Source organism: Harpia harpyja, chromosome 1 (assembly GCF_026419915.1).
Source record: "Harpia harpyja isolate bHarHar1 chromosome 1, bHarHar1 primary haplotype, whole genome shotgun sequence".
NCBI lineage: Eukaryota > Metazoa > Chordata > Aves > Accipitriformes > Accipitridae > Harpia > Harpia harpyja.
The window spans coordinates 86,282,443-86,300,975 of record NC_068940.1 but is presented as its reverse complement, the minus strand read 5'-3'; the positions used below and the strand labels follow the sequence as shown (position 1 = coordinate 86,300,975).

Genomic DNA, 18,533 nt, shown 5'->3' with positions numbered 1-18,533 from the left:
CAGCACCCCTACCTCCCCCGGGCGGCGCGGCGCGGCCGAGCCCCGAGGGCCGGCGGATTTCTCCCCGGGGCTGCGGGCGGGCGGGCAGCCGCCGAGGCAGGGGAAGTGGCAGGGAGGGAGGGCGCGGTGGGGCTGTGGCCCGCAGGTGGGGGCGCGGGGGGAACCCCGGCGCGGCGCGGTGCGCCCGGGGAGGGCGGGGGTGAGAGCAGCGGCATCCCGGGCTTCGCGGAAGCGGGAGCTGAGCTCTGCCTGCCTCGCCTTCTCCCCCTGCGAGAGTTAGGGCGGTGGGTGCCTGCGCGGGAGGGTTGGCAGGTTTAGTGCTGTGCCACAGGACAGACAAAAGTACCCCCGGTAACCCAGGTCGTGTACGTTAAAGAACCCTCTATCGGTGTGACGTGTATGTTGTATCTTTTTGAGAACCCGTTTCTTTTCTTCCTGAGCTTTCTGAAAGAGTAAGATCGGGGAAGAGCGATGCTAACTGTTCACAAAGGGCTGCCAAATGTCCAAAATAAACAGGCAGAAAAAATAACATATCTGTGTCTTCTTTAGCTGCCTCACCTGACAGCAAGCTTAGCTCCTACCTCTGTGCTGAAGATGCAACATCTATAGGCTAAATGTCTTTCCCCTGTAGCTGGGTGAGCATTTACACCAGTAAGGCTTAATTCTGCCATTGTTGTAACAACGATCCCGGGGGTAACTATTTTTTTAATATGGAGAGTACATTATTGAAAGAGCTGCAGTCAGGATCTTGCTCCTGCATGCAATCCTTCCAATAACTAGGATAGTGGCTGGCTTGATTTTAACGAAGGTTTGTTTCTGCACTGTGGTACCCAACAGACTTTTGCTATTAATTTCAGTAGGCACACAATCAGTGTCTTAGGAAAGCACCTGGTAAAGTTATAATTATTCATTAGACAACCTTTGTAAGTAGCTTCAAAGGCCAGACAAAAATCCCATTTTTTCAAGAGCAATTTTACTATCAAAATTGTGCTGCCAGCAGTAGAGATGAATGATGTAGGTAGGTAATACAGGGCAATAACAATGGCATAAAATTTAACAAAGAAAAACTTAGACTAAGTAGCAGCAGATTGTTTTCAGTATGAATGCAGAAGTCGTTTAAGGGAGATGACAGAATCTCTCTCATTTAGATAATTTAAAACTTGAGCGGCCAAAGCACGGAGCATGTTCTCTAATCCTGCCCTGACACATCAGGTAGGGGACATCTTCCTCTGCTGTGAGAAGTGACCAATATAACATAGAGGTATTATCTGTAACGTATTACTTCAGCTCTTTTGGGATGCAAAACTACCACTGATTTTTAATTCTTTTTAACTTGCAGTCCTGCAGAAGCAAACATCACTGGAAATTCTGATAAACCTGAACACGAACACTGGGCAGAGAGGAAGGTAATCTTCACATCCCAATTCACAGTGAAGTCAGCTATTACACTTCAGCTATTGTACTTCAGGTATTGTACCTTACAAGGAAGAATCGGAGCCCATATATTTTGCTAAGAATTTATTTTTTTTTAAAGGAAACTGTGCTTTGGTTTCATTCTGATGGCAACCAGAAGGGCAGGAATGCAGTTTGTATCTCAACGTAGGTCCTTGAGGTTTTAATTTCCTTCATTCAGTGAAGCTTAGTCAAGCAAATGAAGCTGACAAGGTTGAGCCACTGAAGTGCTTGCAGCATAAGTCCTGGGCTCCAGCTCATTCCATTCACCCACTGAATAGGAAGCAGAGGTCACACAGCATTCCTGAGGCTCAGGGTACCCGGAGCCCAGCCTGGACGCTGTTGTGCTCTCCAGCCCTCTGAGAGCTCTTTATTTAAGCCATCAAGTTTGAGCTGTAAGCCTTTGTGAGCCCCAGCACAAAAGTACACACTCCTTCTATGAGCAGGCAAAAAAGTAAAGCAGCACATAAGTAAGCGCCTCACAGATTAAAGATGCTTTACTACTCAGAAGTAGCGATAGTTTTAGCAGATTGTTGGTTTTTTAAAGGTGCGCTGTGCCCAATCTGTTTTTCCTAGCTGAGCACAACTTATTTATACTCCACAGAACCTTTAGTGGCACACACAAGCAACAGTCATCCTTCATTCAGAAATTGCTTTGCCCATGAAATCCAAGGAGGTGTTTGTTTTAGTAAATAAAGATGACCCCCTCCACCACCATATTTGAAGTGTAATTTCCATATGTTTATGTCACCGCTGCCATATGTATTCTTGGCCACCTGCCTCATTGCTGTTTCTCACTATGAAATTTTCCTAGAAATGTTCGGATATTGTCAGTTTTCAGGACTACAATAAACCTTTAAGTGCCTTTTGCTGGTTGGCACTTGCACAGATGCATAAATGGAGGAAGCTCTAAGTTTCTTACAAGGCTGTAATAAATTTAACACACATTTGCATCCCAAACCCCAAAGGGGAACAAGAAATGGTCTCCTGAAGTGTGAAAAGATCTCCACAGTACTTGTCAGGAAAGACTCTCTCAGTTTAGCTATAAAAATCACGGAAAGTGTACTTCTCTGAATTGAAATGAAACCACAGAAATCAGCCTAATTTTAAGGAAAGTGCTATGGGACTCTCAGAGTCTGTGGCTGGTCAGGATCTTGATCAATTCTTACATGAAGGACAGACAGCTAACAGCATCACTAAACACCACACTGGGGATTATTCATAAACTATTAGTTGTCATCTGTTTTGTTTATTGCGATGCTTTCATTTGCAATTCCAGTACACAGTGAGGCAGCTGCCTGGTCAGCTTGCAATGCCACTTACCTCTACAGATGTAGCATCAGAGGTAAGCCAATGGCACTCTTAAAAAAAGAAACGTATTTTTATTCTGAGCCTTTCAGTTCACACTGCAAAATTTATTTTGGCATTTTTCATCTTTTTGCCAGAGAACTGATGTATTTGTTCACCGCCAAGAGTGAAATAAGGAATCAGGCCCTATAAGTGTAGCAAAAAATACTGGATTGTTTAACTTTCATTAACAGGAAAAATGGGCGTGCATAGGCAGAGGGTACAGTTGCCTGATTGGCTTTATACTGAAAATCTGTTACACTAAAACCAAAGAAGTCCTCATAACAGTCAGAATTTCTCTGACTTTCTTGCACAAATATCTGTTGGTCTGAAAACATTGCTGAAAATAATGGCATTCACATTTTTTTGATTTACCACTTTATTTAAACAGTAAGAAACTGAGAAATTTAGTCCAAATATTGAGTGTGCTTTCCAGTTATTATAGACTTTGACTAAACAGATGTGCATACTTTCATTAAACAGATTTGTGCACTTTTAGTAAAGTTTCTGCTTCTAGGAGGTATAAAATGACCCATAAATATTAAATAACCAGGAAAAACATCCTGCTATGCAAATGCAATCACTTTTGTTGTCAGTACCATACAGCAACCTTAAGCCTTGGCTTGCATGTGGCCATAGAGGCATTCTTTTACACTTCCTCTGCTCCATGAATATTGAACAAACTCCAGGCAAAAGGGACCCACTTTAACATGAGGGTATGAAAGACTCTTAACACCCTACAGCAGAAGGGACTCTCCGCAATGCTCAGCTATAGCAAGTGCTATGGCTTATCGCTTGAGTGAGTGCTGTAATCTTCAGTCTGAAAGAGCACTTCCTCCTTCAGCCGTGGTCTAAAAAGACGAAGACTGCTATGGTTTTGAAAACAGAAAGGTTCCTGTTTCCAAAAAATGGATTCTGGCTGTAAATCTTCAGCTGGGGCCAGTCTGTCCCTCTGTCTGAGAGCTAAGTGTAATGGGGAGCCCCAAAGAAAGGCTGGTGCATCCAGGGAAGGGCCGATTTTTCTGAAGTCACAAAAATATGTGTCCCTGCATGCTGCCTGGGAGAAGCTGGTTTGTTTTTTTTTAACACCACTGGGCTGCAGAACACCTAAATGTCCAGGCATTGAAGTCTCCCTTTGTGAGTAACTTCCTTGACTAATTACAGTCTTAAGAAAGAAATTGGCAAATTCTTTTATGAAATTTATTTTTAAAATTATGTTGCCTACGGTCATTGCCAGTGTTGCAAAGCACATAAAACTGGTGTGACTAGCTGCTGATTTTGTCAAGGAAATGACTAGGTTCTATACTCAAAACTAACCAAGTCTCTCTGCAATATTATATTTTAATGTAAAATGAACTATATGAAACTGGCAGGGGTTTCAGCACTAGGGAAGTGTTTTGAACATGACTCATGCCACCCAGCTGCATGACTTATATTTCCAAAAATTATTATTGTTGTGCATAAAGTTCCGTCTACTATGGTTTCTAATTGCCAGAATAGGATATTTTCTGTATCAGAACAGGACGTTTCTGTACCAAATCAGGTACTCATTTTGAAAGCCAGTACAGCCCTCAGCCCTGAGTCCCACAGTTGTCGCAAACACGATGCACATTTCTAGCGACACAGGGAAGAGAAAGAGTTTTTCAGCTCTATCATAGGTGTAGCATTTTATTTAATCCATCCCTTAAACAGAAAAAAGGATGACAACCTAAGTATTCCATCTGTCTCACTTCACTTCATAGCAATAGCACTGACTGCTGAATGTCAGCAATACATTTAGCAATGACTGGGACATAAAGGCCAAGGTTTTCCAAACTGACAAGAGGTTTGGCATGGTTTGAGGCTTGATGCTCAACCTGAAACTCTTTAAGCAGAAATAATTTCCAGAATACACAAAGTCCCTCACTCTTGATTTGGGTGCCCAAAAATAGATAATTTGAAATCTCAGCTCTCTGCTGTCCTTGTTTCGTGAAATTTGTATTTTGCTAAAGACCAAGGAACTATTCAAGGATCATGATAAGCACTTTACAAAGACTATTTAACTTAAATATCACATAAAGGGTTTTAATTTACAGTCAGCTTAAGCTTTCAGTAGGATCTATGTGAAATGTTGTATAATGTGCAGGGATTCTTTCTGTCCTTTGCCACATTGCAGACCTCGCTATCTTGAGCTTGCTATCAAGTACAGTGCTCAACTGCTATCCCTGCAGTAAGCTGTTGGCAGAGGTAGAAGTCAACAGCATGGATGAACATTCATTTGTCACATTACAATGGGAAGCCATAACATTAATCTCTCTGGGATTGCTGTTTTAAATTTTGAGATTGCAAACCTTTTCAAAGATGAGTCATCCATCCATCCATTCTCTCTTTTGGAAAAAGCTAAAAGAAGTGATTCTAATATGCCATTAATGAACCCTGTCAGTTAGACATTTACTACTTCTTTTTGGCCAAGCTTTTTCAAAGGAAACTGCTTAAAGAGCTCTAGCCAAAAAACAATTAAATCTGAGGAGTGATTTCATTCTTCTCTCTCCCCCAGTTCCATCACTTACACAAAGCATAAATAGCATAATGTTTTCTTGCCATGATATACCAGGAAATGATGATGTTCTTTCTGAGGAAGAGGCAGGACACAGCAATGGAATCATTAATTGCATGCAGCAATTGTTCCCTTCTTCCTTTGAGGTGCCCAGGACAAGCAGAACAGTACTAGCTTCTCGAGGGCCAAGTTTTTAGTGGATTCCTCAGTCCAAGTTCTTGTGCCAAATCCTTGGTTCCAATGAGACTCATAAACTGAGCGTACATTGTGTTAGCCATTCTGGGATTACTTGGCTCCTTACAAAAGGAAGAGGCAGTGGTGCACACACCCCAAAGCTGAGAAGACTGAGTTTCTAAGAAGACAAGCTGTTTTTTCATGCTAGCTCTATGCCCAATTTTCAAGCATAAGTATATTCTGTCCAGTTGGGATTGAGGAGGGAAGATGATCCAGATTTAAGCTGATAGAATGCATAAAATATTGTGGGCTACAGGGAATGGAGTGGAAACTTATTGAATATGTGTAGAGCAGACGGTGCATATGGCTGGAGAAGGAAGAGAGCAAATATCTGGAAGAGTGGAGGCATCCGTATTTTTTCAGATGGAAAGGTGTCCTGCTTCCCATTAGAAAGACAAATTCACTATCTGCCTGGAATTTTCCTTGAGAATTTGGTCTTGCATACGGTCATTGGGTGGGAGAGAGCTTGTGCAGGATGACACGAGGAAGGACCTAGCAACTATTTAGGAGCTTTGTACATGCTTTAGTTTTGCTGACTCTTAGACTTTTGCCAATGTTTGTGGCTGTTTATTTGACATGGATCAGGCATTTCCCGTAAACTCCATGACATGGAAGTTACCAAGCCTACCACGTAAGTCCGAAGCATGCCAGGGTGAAACAACATGCAGGTCAGATGTCAGGATCTTTCAAAGACACAGGAATGATTTACCCTGAATATGGTAATAATGCCACTGTCCTGCAGTTGTATTCTGAAAATAATCAACTTTTCTGATAGCAAGAGGAATCTTGAGATTTATGCTGGAGATGAAGGATGTAATACTATTGTACTGCAATATATGTGATACCTGCACTGGTAATGACAATGGGAATTATGCACAGTGTATGTTAATTAATTACTTGAGTTTAATTGTGTTAGTTTTTGAACAACTGTGTCCTATACCATAGGAGATGAGTGCTACATCTGACTTGGCACTGTAACTGCAATGAAATCATCCTCAGGGACTTCATCTGACATGCAGGGTTCCCGATAGACAATTCCAACAATTTCCCATTGTATTTCTCTTATGAATTATGTGAAACATGTTTGCTGGAGTCTTAAATCAGCCCAACTCCCTACAGCTGAATATTGACACTGCCAGTCCATACTGAATATGTCTTGTGCAAGAAGATTTCTCTTTTTCAGAAAGAACTATTCTAGGCTTTTTTGACTCATTTAGGCTAGGCTTATTTGGGCTTCTCTCTCCAGACTGTCTCAGCAAAAATAACATTTTAAATTCATAGCCATTTTTCTAAAAAAGGTTTGTTTCAACTTTAGGAAAATGCAAAGCTTTTTGTTCTTAGTTGAGGCAATACTTAATTGGGGGAAGGGACCCCCAAAAGACGTAGCAGCCAAAAATGACACTTTTATATTTTAGGTGGGATTTTTTGCAGAATAACTTTTCAATTTATCCTTCATTTCAGTTTATCCTTACAAAATCTCACAACTTCTTCAAATCTGTGCTTTTCTACAGACTGTTTTTCAAGACACTTTCTGGTAGAAAAGAGCTATGTCCCAGCCACTAAGCTTTAGTATATTGGTATGCTTGACAGACATTTGTAGCCACATCCAAAGTGAGAAAGAGAATATTTACAGTGCAATCACTTCCGTAACTGCAGTTCATAAGTGATATCAAATAGCTTTAAATTAGCTTTAAAGTAACTCATTTGCAAAGTGCCAGCAATATAGCCAGGGTGGCAGACACCTCCATGCTGCCTAGGTACCAAGTGCTCAGCTTCTTGGGCAGATTTTACGGTACTTTGTGCAGTTGTGGTTTATCTAATTTCAAGATAGCTCAGCAAGTCCACAGTTACAGCTCTGCTGCGGCTGCATTAAAGATTTTCTTTCTCTCTGGAGGAAACACCCTGCTACTGAAATCCTACCACCATGGTGACCAGCATAAGAGATCTCATTTCCTGTGCCAACTACAGCCTTAGTCAAAGATTAAACTCACCACATGGTACTGAATGAAAAAAACAAAGTTTGGGCAGGGGCTGAACTACTTAAAAGACAAGTCTGTGGTATACAAAAGCTTTAGGTGATACTAGAAGGCCTCGTGAGCAAAAGGCATGACCAATGCTAACATACAGCTACAAGTCTTTCTCAGTTTGCACACTATAGGCTGTGCAAATCATATGGGGATGCCGGAGATGAAAGTTCCTGCCTTAAGCAAAAAGGTAAGAGGCACATCCAGGCTCACCATCTGCACTCTTTTTCTCTCCTTTCCCTCATACCCCCTCCCCCAGAGAGAGAGCAGCAGGCACCATGCTGTTTCCTCCTGCCCCTGCAAGGGAGCTGGGATCTCCCATGCCATTACCTCATCCCGCTGGAGCGGCTTGAACTGATCCCTGCTTTAAGAACGCCTGGCTCCATGCCTGCTGTCACCCGCTTCCTGTGACCCTTCAAAGGTCTGATTCAAAACACTTTCATTGCAGCAGCAATCTTTTAGCTGACTGCAGAGGGCCTTACAGAGGTCAGAGTCTGTTTTGTTCAGTCCAGCGAAGGTTTTATAAATATATATATATATATATTTGGTTGTTTGGTTAGTTTTTGTTGGGTTTTTTTTTTTGATACTAGCCTTTTTTTATCTTTTTTTTTCATCAAGCACTGGAATGTGTAAGTACAACAAGAAAGTCAGTAACATTATGTAAACATATGCGTCTCATCCAGCCAGGGTGACCACTGGAGGCCAAACATAACAAACAGGCCAGATTTATTTAGATTTAAATTTATTTAAACCAGAAAAGTAAAGATTTAATTAGAGAAGCAATGTCTTTTTATTCCTTATTCCCTACAGAGTATACGCATAGCTCCAGAACCTGAAAATAAAATCCTGAAATGGAGAGATTAAGATATTTGAAAAGAGAAAGGTTAAAAATGCTTGTGTCTGAGGAGTCTTCCAAATAATTTCAGCTACATAAACTTCCCCTGTATAGAGTTCTTAGAAACGCGTTGGGAGAGGCTAACAAACCTGGTTTGATGTGGGTTTCATTTCTAGTCTTGCAGATGCGTGGCATTATAAATGAAAATCGTAGGCTTCGTTAGCCATACTGGCATGGCCCAGCAGGCTTCCCAGAAGTGCCACGTCTGTGGCTGACAGCTACGTTTGCTGAGCATCACTTCAGCAGAAACCAAGTGTGATAAATTCCATCCTGAAACATTACATCCAGTACAGATCCATTTTGATAAACTGCAAAAGGTTTTCAGTTTTATTAGTAACCTACTGGGCCAATGGTTATAGAAACAATAATTTATGCTAGACACTCTCAGTGACTTTTTCAATTCAGTGATTGCATTCCAAGGGTATGACATGCCTCACATTCTTTCCTAGCCACAGCGATTTCTGACCCAGAACATGAGCTTCCCTTCTAGACAGCTGAGATGTCTATATACTCTTCCTGATGCTCACTTAAGTATTTAGTAGGTTATACTGGACATTCGGACACAAGAAGCATTGTTTGTTGTTCAGCCATCAACATTAATATTTGCCGGTATTGAAGTTTTGGCTGATCACTGTGAACACACTTTTAAACATCTGCTGGATCAGCAGAGGGGGAGTTTTCTCTCTCTCCATTTTTTGAATATAGAGGAAAGGCTCACAAACACTTCACAGCTACGGGTCTACTAGCTTCCATTACCTAGCCTTACGTTGAGGGGTTGCATTCAAAGGAAACTTCAAGCAGTTTATACTGCTGCAGTATTGTGGCATCAATAAAAGCCTGTGACAGGCATTGCAGACTGGCAACCTCCTGCTCACAGCTGGGTGCAGGCAGAGGCCTTGCTGGCATGTTAGTCTGCTCTGCTGCAGATGGAAGAGCAGGGAGAAGAGTTAACGTGTAACTGCAGAAGGCTTAAGATGCCTATAAAATGTTTTGTGTGGGTTTGTTGTGTGCATTTGTTGCTGGTGTGAATTACAGAAACACAACAGTGAAAATCTTTTCTTCTTACTTTGAGGAAAAGAGTATACATACGGTCCAGTCATAGTTTGTAATTTTACCTTTCAGTTGCCAAGTTCAATGCAGAATCTTAAGGCAGTGGGTTTTGCATGTTTCGGTGATGTTGTTTGGCAGCATTGATAATTGTAATATTTTTAACAATTCTAAAGCATTTTAAGAAGAGAAAATACTGCAGTGGTTTCATTTGCGTGTTCCTCTTACCACATGTAGCTGTTTCACTGGATGTGTTTATAGGTTTCTAGGGCAACAGTTTCAGATCTAGCATGATTACCTGTATCGTACCACTCATCAGAGATGTGGGCAAACTTTGGAAACTTCTACATTGAGGAAATGCTGCTAGTTGCTAGGAGGCAGGAGTTTTCAAAAGCTGTCTCAATGAAAATGCTGATATCACATGCCTATGTCAACGGCTTTAAAAATGTCATTAAATGATCAGTTTGCTTAAAACATATTTTACTATAAATAGAGTCAAGAAAATAGCTGCTTCATCAATGCATTATCATAGTTATATAGATGTGCTCATTTAGAATAAATTAACGTCTTTTTAGAAAAGCCTATCAATTGTTATTTAAAGCCAGCTATATTGTTGAGCCATAACTGATATATGAAACAGCCCATACCTGTGTCCTAAAAAATGTTGAACAGTCCAGAAGTGGACATTGGACTTCAACTCTGTTATTAATATCCTCTGTTAATCAAATTAAATGTTCATTGAGATTTACAGGAATCCTATCCATCCTATATGCACAGAGCAGAGAAAGAAGGAGCTGTCACAATATCCCAATTTCAGTAAGTCAGAGAGATCTAGCTGGGAAATTTTGCAGACATGTGGCTGCTTTGGGGTCACAAGACAAAGAGTGAGCAACTGTTTATCCTGCCCCATGGCAGTGGCAGCATGTGTTAGCAAGATATTCTGAGTGAAGTATGAACAATTGCTTTCACAGGGCTCATCCTCTCTCTGCAATCATTCAGCTTTTCTGTAAGGAAGAAGATATGAGTGGCCATGGATCTCGGCACTTCTCGGCCATTGCCCCAGTCTCTGAAATAAGCAGCATACCTTAAATACTGTTATGTAAGGTCTGATCCAAAAAGTATGGTTGTTATTATTATGCTGACTTTACATTTATAAAGGGAAGAGCACTAAAAGTAACTGTTTCCAGATTCCCTGTTTTCACGTTGGTCCTTTTCGCAGCTGTCAATTAATAATGAGAACCAGGTTAGGGCAGACACAGTTATACAGAATTATAAAACTGACTACTGTTTAAAAATGAGCACTAGGGAAATTTTGGTGTTTCTGATTCTTTGCAAGAAGCAGCCAATAAAATCCAACCTAGTTAATTAGTTTCCTTGTTGCTAGAGAGGAGGTGTGTTGATCAGATTCTCCAGTTTACTACTCTGGTGGAGGAGGTGGAGAATTTCCCCTGAGCAGGGAATGTCCTACTGCCACCAGTATAGCAAAGACATCTCTGCTTTCTCCATCAGACTCCACCTTTCCCATGCATGAATGGCAAGAATACCTTGGAGTCAGGGAAAGGAGAGGAAAAACACAGCTCAGCTGTCTCCCTGTCTGATATAAGGAAATATTGCTCCTCTGTAGCTTTAATTGCTCCAGGTACCGGGCAGCTCCAAATAAACAAACTGCTCCCAGCTGCCTACAGCTCCCGCTCATCACAGTATCTAGCATTGCTGTGATGTTGCTGAAAGAGTAATACAAGGAGCTCAGACTCATTCATCAGCTTTACTAATTTCAGTAGTCTAAAAGCTGCCTTTTTCTTTACCTTCACCTTGCATCTGTATTTTGAAGGGGTTCTACTGAAGTGTGTCTTCGTAGCTGATAACAGCCTTGCTCTTTGTAGCCACCTTCATCATCTTGAACCCTCTTCTTCAGAGCCTTCACCGTCTTTGTCCCATGACTGTTTTCCCCAGCTGGCACATTCCTGCTTTTGTTATGCCATGTGATTCACCCACCTTTCTCAGTTCTCCGTCAGCCATCTGTGCAGGCAACCTGCCTCACTTCCTTTCAGAAATTCTAAAGTAGACCTTGGACTTCTTGTTTTAGTCACCTGCTTATGTCCATGGCTGACAAAGAAAGCAGCAGCCCCAGACTCTGATGATGAAGATCCACAGGTGAATGACAGAACTGTTTTGAAAAAGCTGGCAAGGACCAATATTCTTACTTTGAAATTTTGTTTCTAATTCCACTGTTTTCCGCAGTTGATGCGTCCCATATTCTGGAGAAGTACATTGAAAGGCAGCATATCTCTCTCTTTTTTGCCCGTCAGTTTCAGCTAAAAATTCTTCCTCCACTGAAAGGCAAGAAGTAGGAGCTATGACAGGCTGTATGAGGCAGCTTCTAAGGAAAAATAAATATTCCTCAAATCTACCTTATTTTTGCCAGGTTTCTTAGAGGCTCCACAAAAATATGATTAACTCAAGAAATTATTAGAGAAATATGCTGAGGTGTTTTGGTTTTTTTTTTAATGTTTCATCTTCACTTTACAATCTAAATCTGCAAACTGAGGCATAGGTGAACGTCTACTTGTATGTGGTGGGTAACCCACATTATAGTGTCTGTCTAACTTTTGTTTTGAAAACAAACTACTTTTCATGGGCAACAATGTCTTTAAGTTGCCTCTTCAATTTAGCAACAGTAATTTCATAGTATTGGGGCAAATTAGAACAGTTTCATCAGTTATTTCCTTCCTTCCTGTTCCACCAGTGGTGCAGGCTTTGAAATGACTTCTCAAAAACAGCACTGCATGCTGAAATCATGAAATGCTTAGGCCCATAAAACTGTTTGAGGGCCATTCGCATCAGCTGCCCAGCCGGACAGCAGGCCAGCACGCACACCCCCGCACAGGGATAAGCCCCTTTTGCTGCCCTGCATCCCTCTTGTCTCCCTGTGCCCTGGCCAGGTGCAAGCCACCCAAACTAATTTCGGCCTCCAGCCTGCCCTTCCCTGCTGCCCTGACACTAACCGCCAGGTTTGGCCTCCACCTCCCCGGCAAGCACTGGGCACCCTGCGGTGGCACAGCAGGGCCTGAGGAAGGGTGATGGAGTTGGGGATTTCGTTGCTGCCCCTGTGAGGAGACGTTGACCACAGGGACTGACGGCGGGAAGAAGGGCCTTCTCCTGAGCCCCCACTCCTGGGAGGGTGCAGAGCTGCCAGCCAGTATCAGCCCCATGTCTGCCATTGGCCCCATGTCGGCCTCAGGGGCAGCAGAACCAGTCATGCCAGCGGGTGGCTTTGTCCTCCAGGGCCTAAGCCCGCTTTGGGGTTTAATGAGCAATTAGCAACGCCAAATTGAGCCGCTGCTCCGGGGCTGTGCAGGGAGCTGCGGGCGCTGGGGAGGAGGGCGGGCACGTGGGAACGAAAGAGCGGCGGAACGGGCGGGCGGCGCTCGGGGAGGCCGCCGGGAGTGCTGCGCCGGGCGCCGGAAAATGGCGCCGCTGCGGGTGCTGGAGCTTTACAGTGGCATCGGGGGGATGCACCAGGCCCTGAAAGGTACCGGCGAGCGGCCGCCGCCAGCGCGTCCCTCGGTGCTCGCTGCCGCCGCAGCTCCGCCGTGCGCCCACCCGCCTCCTCGCCCACCCCCACCTCCTAGGGCGCCATCTTCTTGATGGGACCCCGACCCCTGGGGGGAGGCTGTGGAGGGCGCCATCTTCTCGATGGGGCGGGTTAAGATGGCCCCTCTCCTCCCGCAGCCCCTTCTCCGGCCGGGCATGTCGCGCCGCACCCCCCCCATCTTGCACAAGCACCGTGTGGAAGGAAGGTATGGGGTGGGAGGGGGTCCCCTCATCCCAAGCCCCGGACACACAATCTGCCGCGCTGCAGTGACAGGAAAGTGACGTTATGGCGGCGGGGTTGGTGTTAAAGGGAGCTGGGGGAGGTGGCTGTCTCAGGGGCCTGCTGTCAGGGACTGCCTGGGGGTGATTGGCAGCACTGGGCATTGGCAGCTGAGTTTTGGCTAGCAGTGTGTTTGCATTGGGGGCCTGTGGCTGTAAACTGAGCAGTGCCTGAAAGCATTCGCGGCCTGCTGGGTGGCACCAGGTACCCTGGAGCATGCTGGGATGGAAATTATGGATTCATGGTCCTGCTTCGGCCCGGGCAGCTGCTCCCGGGAAGGCTGTGATTTTGTCTTGTTAATATGTGCTCTGTCTTCTACTGACAAACCCCTGCTGCAGATGGGATCGGGATCATGCAGACGCACAGGATGATACTCGGGCAAATTAGCCAGGGTATCCCATAGGCTTGCACGCAGACTTGGTTTTCGTGGCACATAGGTGAATAGCTGATACGTGATCCATATATGAGGCTGGTATAACATTTTCTAAATATGAAAACTGGTATAGTGAATTCATGCTAGACCATGTGCCCTGGGTAGTTTTTGATCTACAAGGAACTCTGGAGCTGAATTTGCTGTATTAAAGCATGGCCTGGGTGACCTTCAGCAAGTTCTGTAGACTCTGTGACTTGGCTTCCCCAAATAAATAATTGAGCTAGTTCTATTGATCTCCTTTGTAAAGTACATTGGGCCTTGTTACTTCGAAGTACAGGCTTCAACAAAAAAATGTGTAATTTAAGAGAATCACCATAATAATTTTAATTGTACCTACAATTCTTCAAATACTTCAGCCTTCATAAGCATTAGCAGCCCTTCTATTTACAACAGAGAGCATTTTCATAAAAAATCAGGTGAAAACTTATCTTGTTAATTTTCCAGTGAGCTGAGTAATATTAAAAGGTTATGTTTACAGAGTAGAATCCATTTAGCGTTGTTCATTGACTTAAAACATACTCACAGTTGGCAGTGCAACATTTTTTCTATCTAATTTCTACCTGAATGTGTATATATGTTTTACATATATATAATATGTAAAAATACATGACATACCGAAATACGTACCTACATTGTTACTATAAATAATCCTAACTGCCTGTTGTAGGGATGCATTTTCCTTATTTCCAGAGACATCCTTAGATTATTAAGAACAAAATATATCTTTGTATGGAAGTGCAGATTTTGGAGTCTTTGTGGAATGAAGAAAGAGTGTTAGACATTGTATGTTGTGTATATAGCTGTAGTAGTAATACTCTACTTTTCTAGTAGTCTGGTTTGTGAAGTGATGGGGAACTATCTACATGTTTTAGACAAATTCCATATTTCCATAGAAAGTGGACTGGTTCCTGAAACTTAGCCTACACCATGGTCCTTCACTCAGCCATTTGTCATGTGTTGGTGTGTGTATATATGTAACAAATCTTTACTGAATGTTATCTCTGTTCTTAACATAATAATAGATGTCTTTTGAATGTTTGGTAGTGTTCTGCAATAGTTAATAAATTGTAATGCCAGATGTGATAGCCTATGGATGGCTAACTAAGAAAGTGTCCTTTACAACACAACAAAACACTTAAAAGAATGGGTATATTGGGAACGCAGCCTTAGAAGGTTATCAGAATACTGTAAACTTGTATCCAGTAGATAGTTACTGTGCATATGAAGGCTTGAGAGCATATATCACATTTGTATCTTGTGTAGTTTGGAGGGTGAAGGAATTAACCAAACCCCTTGTATTATTTCCCAAAAAGGTATATTTATTGCCAAGCTCACTGTTTCTGAACTTGCTGAACAACTGCATCAGTGTCAGTACATGTTTTAATTTCTGTTATTCTGGGTTATATTTGACTGAAGAAATTATATCGAGTATGAAGTGAGACACAGATTCTTTTGTAGTCATACCAGCCAAAGCAGATGAAGGGACTGTGTATAAGAGGAGACTTAAATTATCTGTGTAAATTACCCTAGATGGTATTAAATTGTTAAATACCAATTGAAATTTGAAAAGCATATAGATACAATGCTATTTGCATTACAGTTGGTTTAACTTTTTTTTCGAATCTCGGTGCTTGTTTTTCTGGGAAGCATATGAGAACTCGGCCCACAGGCGTTGTGTTCTCTTCGAAAAAGTCCAAACCGTATACTTCTAGATGAAAATCTTGGTTTGAGTGTTGTTAAAACTAATAATCAGGCAATTTGAAGAAAAAGGGTTCTGTGCAATTTGCACTGAATTGAGTATTTAATGACAGGTCATTATATAAAACTGGTTTTGATGAATTGAATTACATTCAGGAATACTGATAGAGTCAGGCATTTTGATCCTTTCTGCTGTTTTCTCTTTTTAAGTCTCTCAGACATCTGGATTCAGTTTTCTTATACAATTTATAAAGGAACAAAGTAAAGTCAAGGGGGATTTAAGTGTTTGCTTTTATGTGGAAATCAAACAAAAAAGTGAATGTTCCTCTGTACGTACTTTTTGTATATAATAACAGGGTTTCATATATGTTTTAGGCCTATATGTGTACATGAAACCATGTTATTTGAAAATGTTTCTGATACAATTTTTTGGATATCATTTAGCAAGTGGCAGATTGGCATCTTCCATTTAAATCAAGTACAGAAATATTAGAAGGTTTTTCTTCTGTATAAATCTGAAGCTTGAAAGCAAGCCCTCCATTTTGCCAGTGCTTTCATAAACCAGATACACGAGAGATGAAGATTACGTATAATACTTTATTTTCTTGGTATGGTTTCTAGTGGATCTATACAGCCAAGAAAAATAATAGAAACATGTAGAAGAGAGAGAGCGAGCATGAAATACTTCAGTGGCAGCACCCCAGGAAAGCTACTTGTTCTACAAAAGGGATTCTGCAGTCCTGGCAAGTTCTGGCTCAGTGTTGGTTCCTGGCTGTGTTATGGAGCCAGTTTTGTAGCCAGTTATGTTTAGCAGAGCTGGTCCAACTTTCTACTTTTCTTTGAAGCTGCCAATGTTTTCAATTGGCAAATAGGTATTTGCCAGGAAATCTGACACTGCCTTTTCTACCTGGAAGCCTTTTTGTCTGTGATCTTTCATAAACTTAGTTTTAGGATGGCATATACTTGGTGTTGCTGGATGAGGATGCTCATTGTTTTGGCAGCTGTCATTAAAAGTAGAATGCATTTGGCACCAAGTAGTATGCAATTGGTTTTGAGATTGTCCTTGCCTACAGTAAGAAATAATTGAGTTTTAATAAATTCACGGAAGTTTATACTCTCTCATAAGTGTTTGTCTATGAACGTAGAAGTTATTAGTACATAGTTACGTAGTTGAATCAGGTTCTTTTTGACAGTGAAAAGAAGGCTGTTCCTGAATTTAGATTTCAGTCCAAAACTGAAAAAGAAAAATTTGGGGGATTGCCTAGCTCTGTGTTGTTTCTTTAGCTGTAGATAATTCAGCATATGCAGAATTTCTAGTTTTAGATTTTGAATGCTGTATAATAGTATTTTAAGTTTAACAGCAAAGGCATGCAAAAAGATATGATTTAGAAAGTTGAGCTTGATTAAGGTCAGAAGTCGGCGAGTCTGTTCATACTCACACTCTTGAAAGATTGAGGCAGCTAAGGGATGGGAGTGCATTTCTTTCTTCCTGCCCTATGCTCCAAACTTTGCAACATTTATAAAGATTGATGTTTAGATCATGTATGTCTAAACCTATGATACTTTATATAAGGAATACATTCACACACACACATATATATATATATAAGATGCAGAGTTTCTGCAGTGAAAAAGTGTTTTATTTTTAGAAAACCTATGGCTACAAATTCATTTCCTTAGCAACTTTTCATCAGACAAACAGCCTATTCTTCCTCATTCCCAACCAAAACAAACTTAAACTGGTTTATTAATTTAGGCAGTTTTCCCATGAAAAATGGGTTTCAGGTCTCTGCCACGAGCATTTGTAATCTGCCAGGTTACTGAAAAAAGGCTCCGCGCATGAAAAGTGAAAGGACATTTTAAAAAAAAAAAAAACCACGTGATTTTTGCAGTGCTAAAGTTGGTGATATTTTTCCTCTGCAATTGTTATATTTCAATTTTACAGACTAAGAATTTGAGTCTCTTGTACTCTGTCATCTCTGTTTATTCATTTTATTTGATTATCTCTGTGAACTGCACAGCATAATAAACTGGTGTGCGTAATGACACTAAGCATAGCTATCTCAGGAGGAGACGCAAAGGAGACAAAACCAGCAAGCAGCTTTAGGATTGAGCACAATGCAAAACAAAAATATTGCCAGTTTGAGCAAATTTTTAAACCTAAACTCACTTTCATGTATTGCTTCTCTAAAATATAGCTCTTCATAGCACAGGATGGTGCCAGTTGTGCTATAATGTAAATTTGCATGGTTTGTAAGGCTGAACATTAACAAATCCTGTACAAATAGAGCAGTGAAAAAAGTTACTAAGTATCCTGCAGGAAGCAAGTATCAAGTTTACTGATAGTCCTGTTGACTGTAGCCATGGACAGTTCAGCCTAATCATTTCAGCCAAGAGCTGACGACTCCTAAGTTAAAGTTTGCTCTCTGTTTTAAAAGGAAACAGGACTGACAAAACATGTGACTAATCTTCCCTTTTCCATCTGTTTCCATATACCTGTTAGAATAGATAATTATTCTGGCTCTGATTTTCCAATATGCTGGGATCTGCCAGGCTCTGCCCTTGGTGTAACACCATGTATTTCATGTGCTCTGCTGACATTGATGATTCTATTACAAAAGTACAGTGGTGAATATAAACAGATCTATGTTAATTTTAGGTCTGCTAGAAACACATGACAAAGGAATTGATTCTGAAGAGGAAAAGGACAGATATTGTAATGTCAGAAACTTTATTTTCAATGTTTGAAGATGACACGCTTTGGGTTTGTTTTTTCCAAATCAGAAGCTATTGCACACATCCCATCTTCCTTTGTTTCATATGCCACACCTTCCAATCATTACAGCAGCATCCCTTTCACTCGAGTGACTATTGCGAGTACAACAAAATAGAGAATAGGGACCCAAAGTTTGATTGCTGCCTCTTTAGGCAATTTAAATAACAGTTAAAGAGTTTCTGCTACGTGGATGCTAGAGGTTTTAAGACTCAAGTGC

The 18,533-nt window shown here is 41.6% G+C and overlaps 1 protein-coding gene across 13 annotated transcripts in view; it reads left to right on the top strand.

Annotated features, from left to right (window-relative positions):
- Window positions 1-277: 277 nt before the first annotated feature.
- TRDMT1 (tRNA aspartic acid methyltransferase 1) overlaps window positions 278-18,533 on the top strand; it is a 41,975-nt gene continuing 23,719 nt past the window's right edge. For 4 of the 13 annotated variants that reach the window (XR_008237470.1, XM_052803407.1, XM_052803368.1 and 1 more), the window contains exon 1: window positions 12,953-13,067. Coding sequence is in view for 3 of the 13 variants with exons in the window: in XM_052803407.1 (XP_052659367.1) it covers window positions 13,004-13,067 (64 nt within the window). In the remaining 10 variants the exon portion in view is untranslated. Of the gene's footprint in view, window positions 1,213-1,298; window positions 1,469-12,951; window positions 13,068-13,129; window positions 13,336-18,533 lie in introns of those variants that run through there. The other 9 variants (XM_052803427.1, XM_052803384.1, XM_052803462.1 and 6 more) reach the window with 8 other exon arrangements.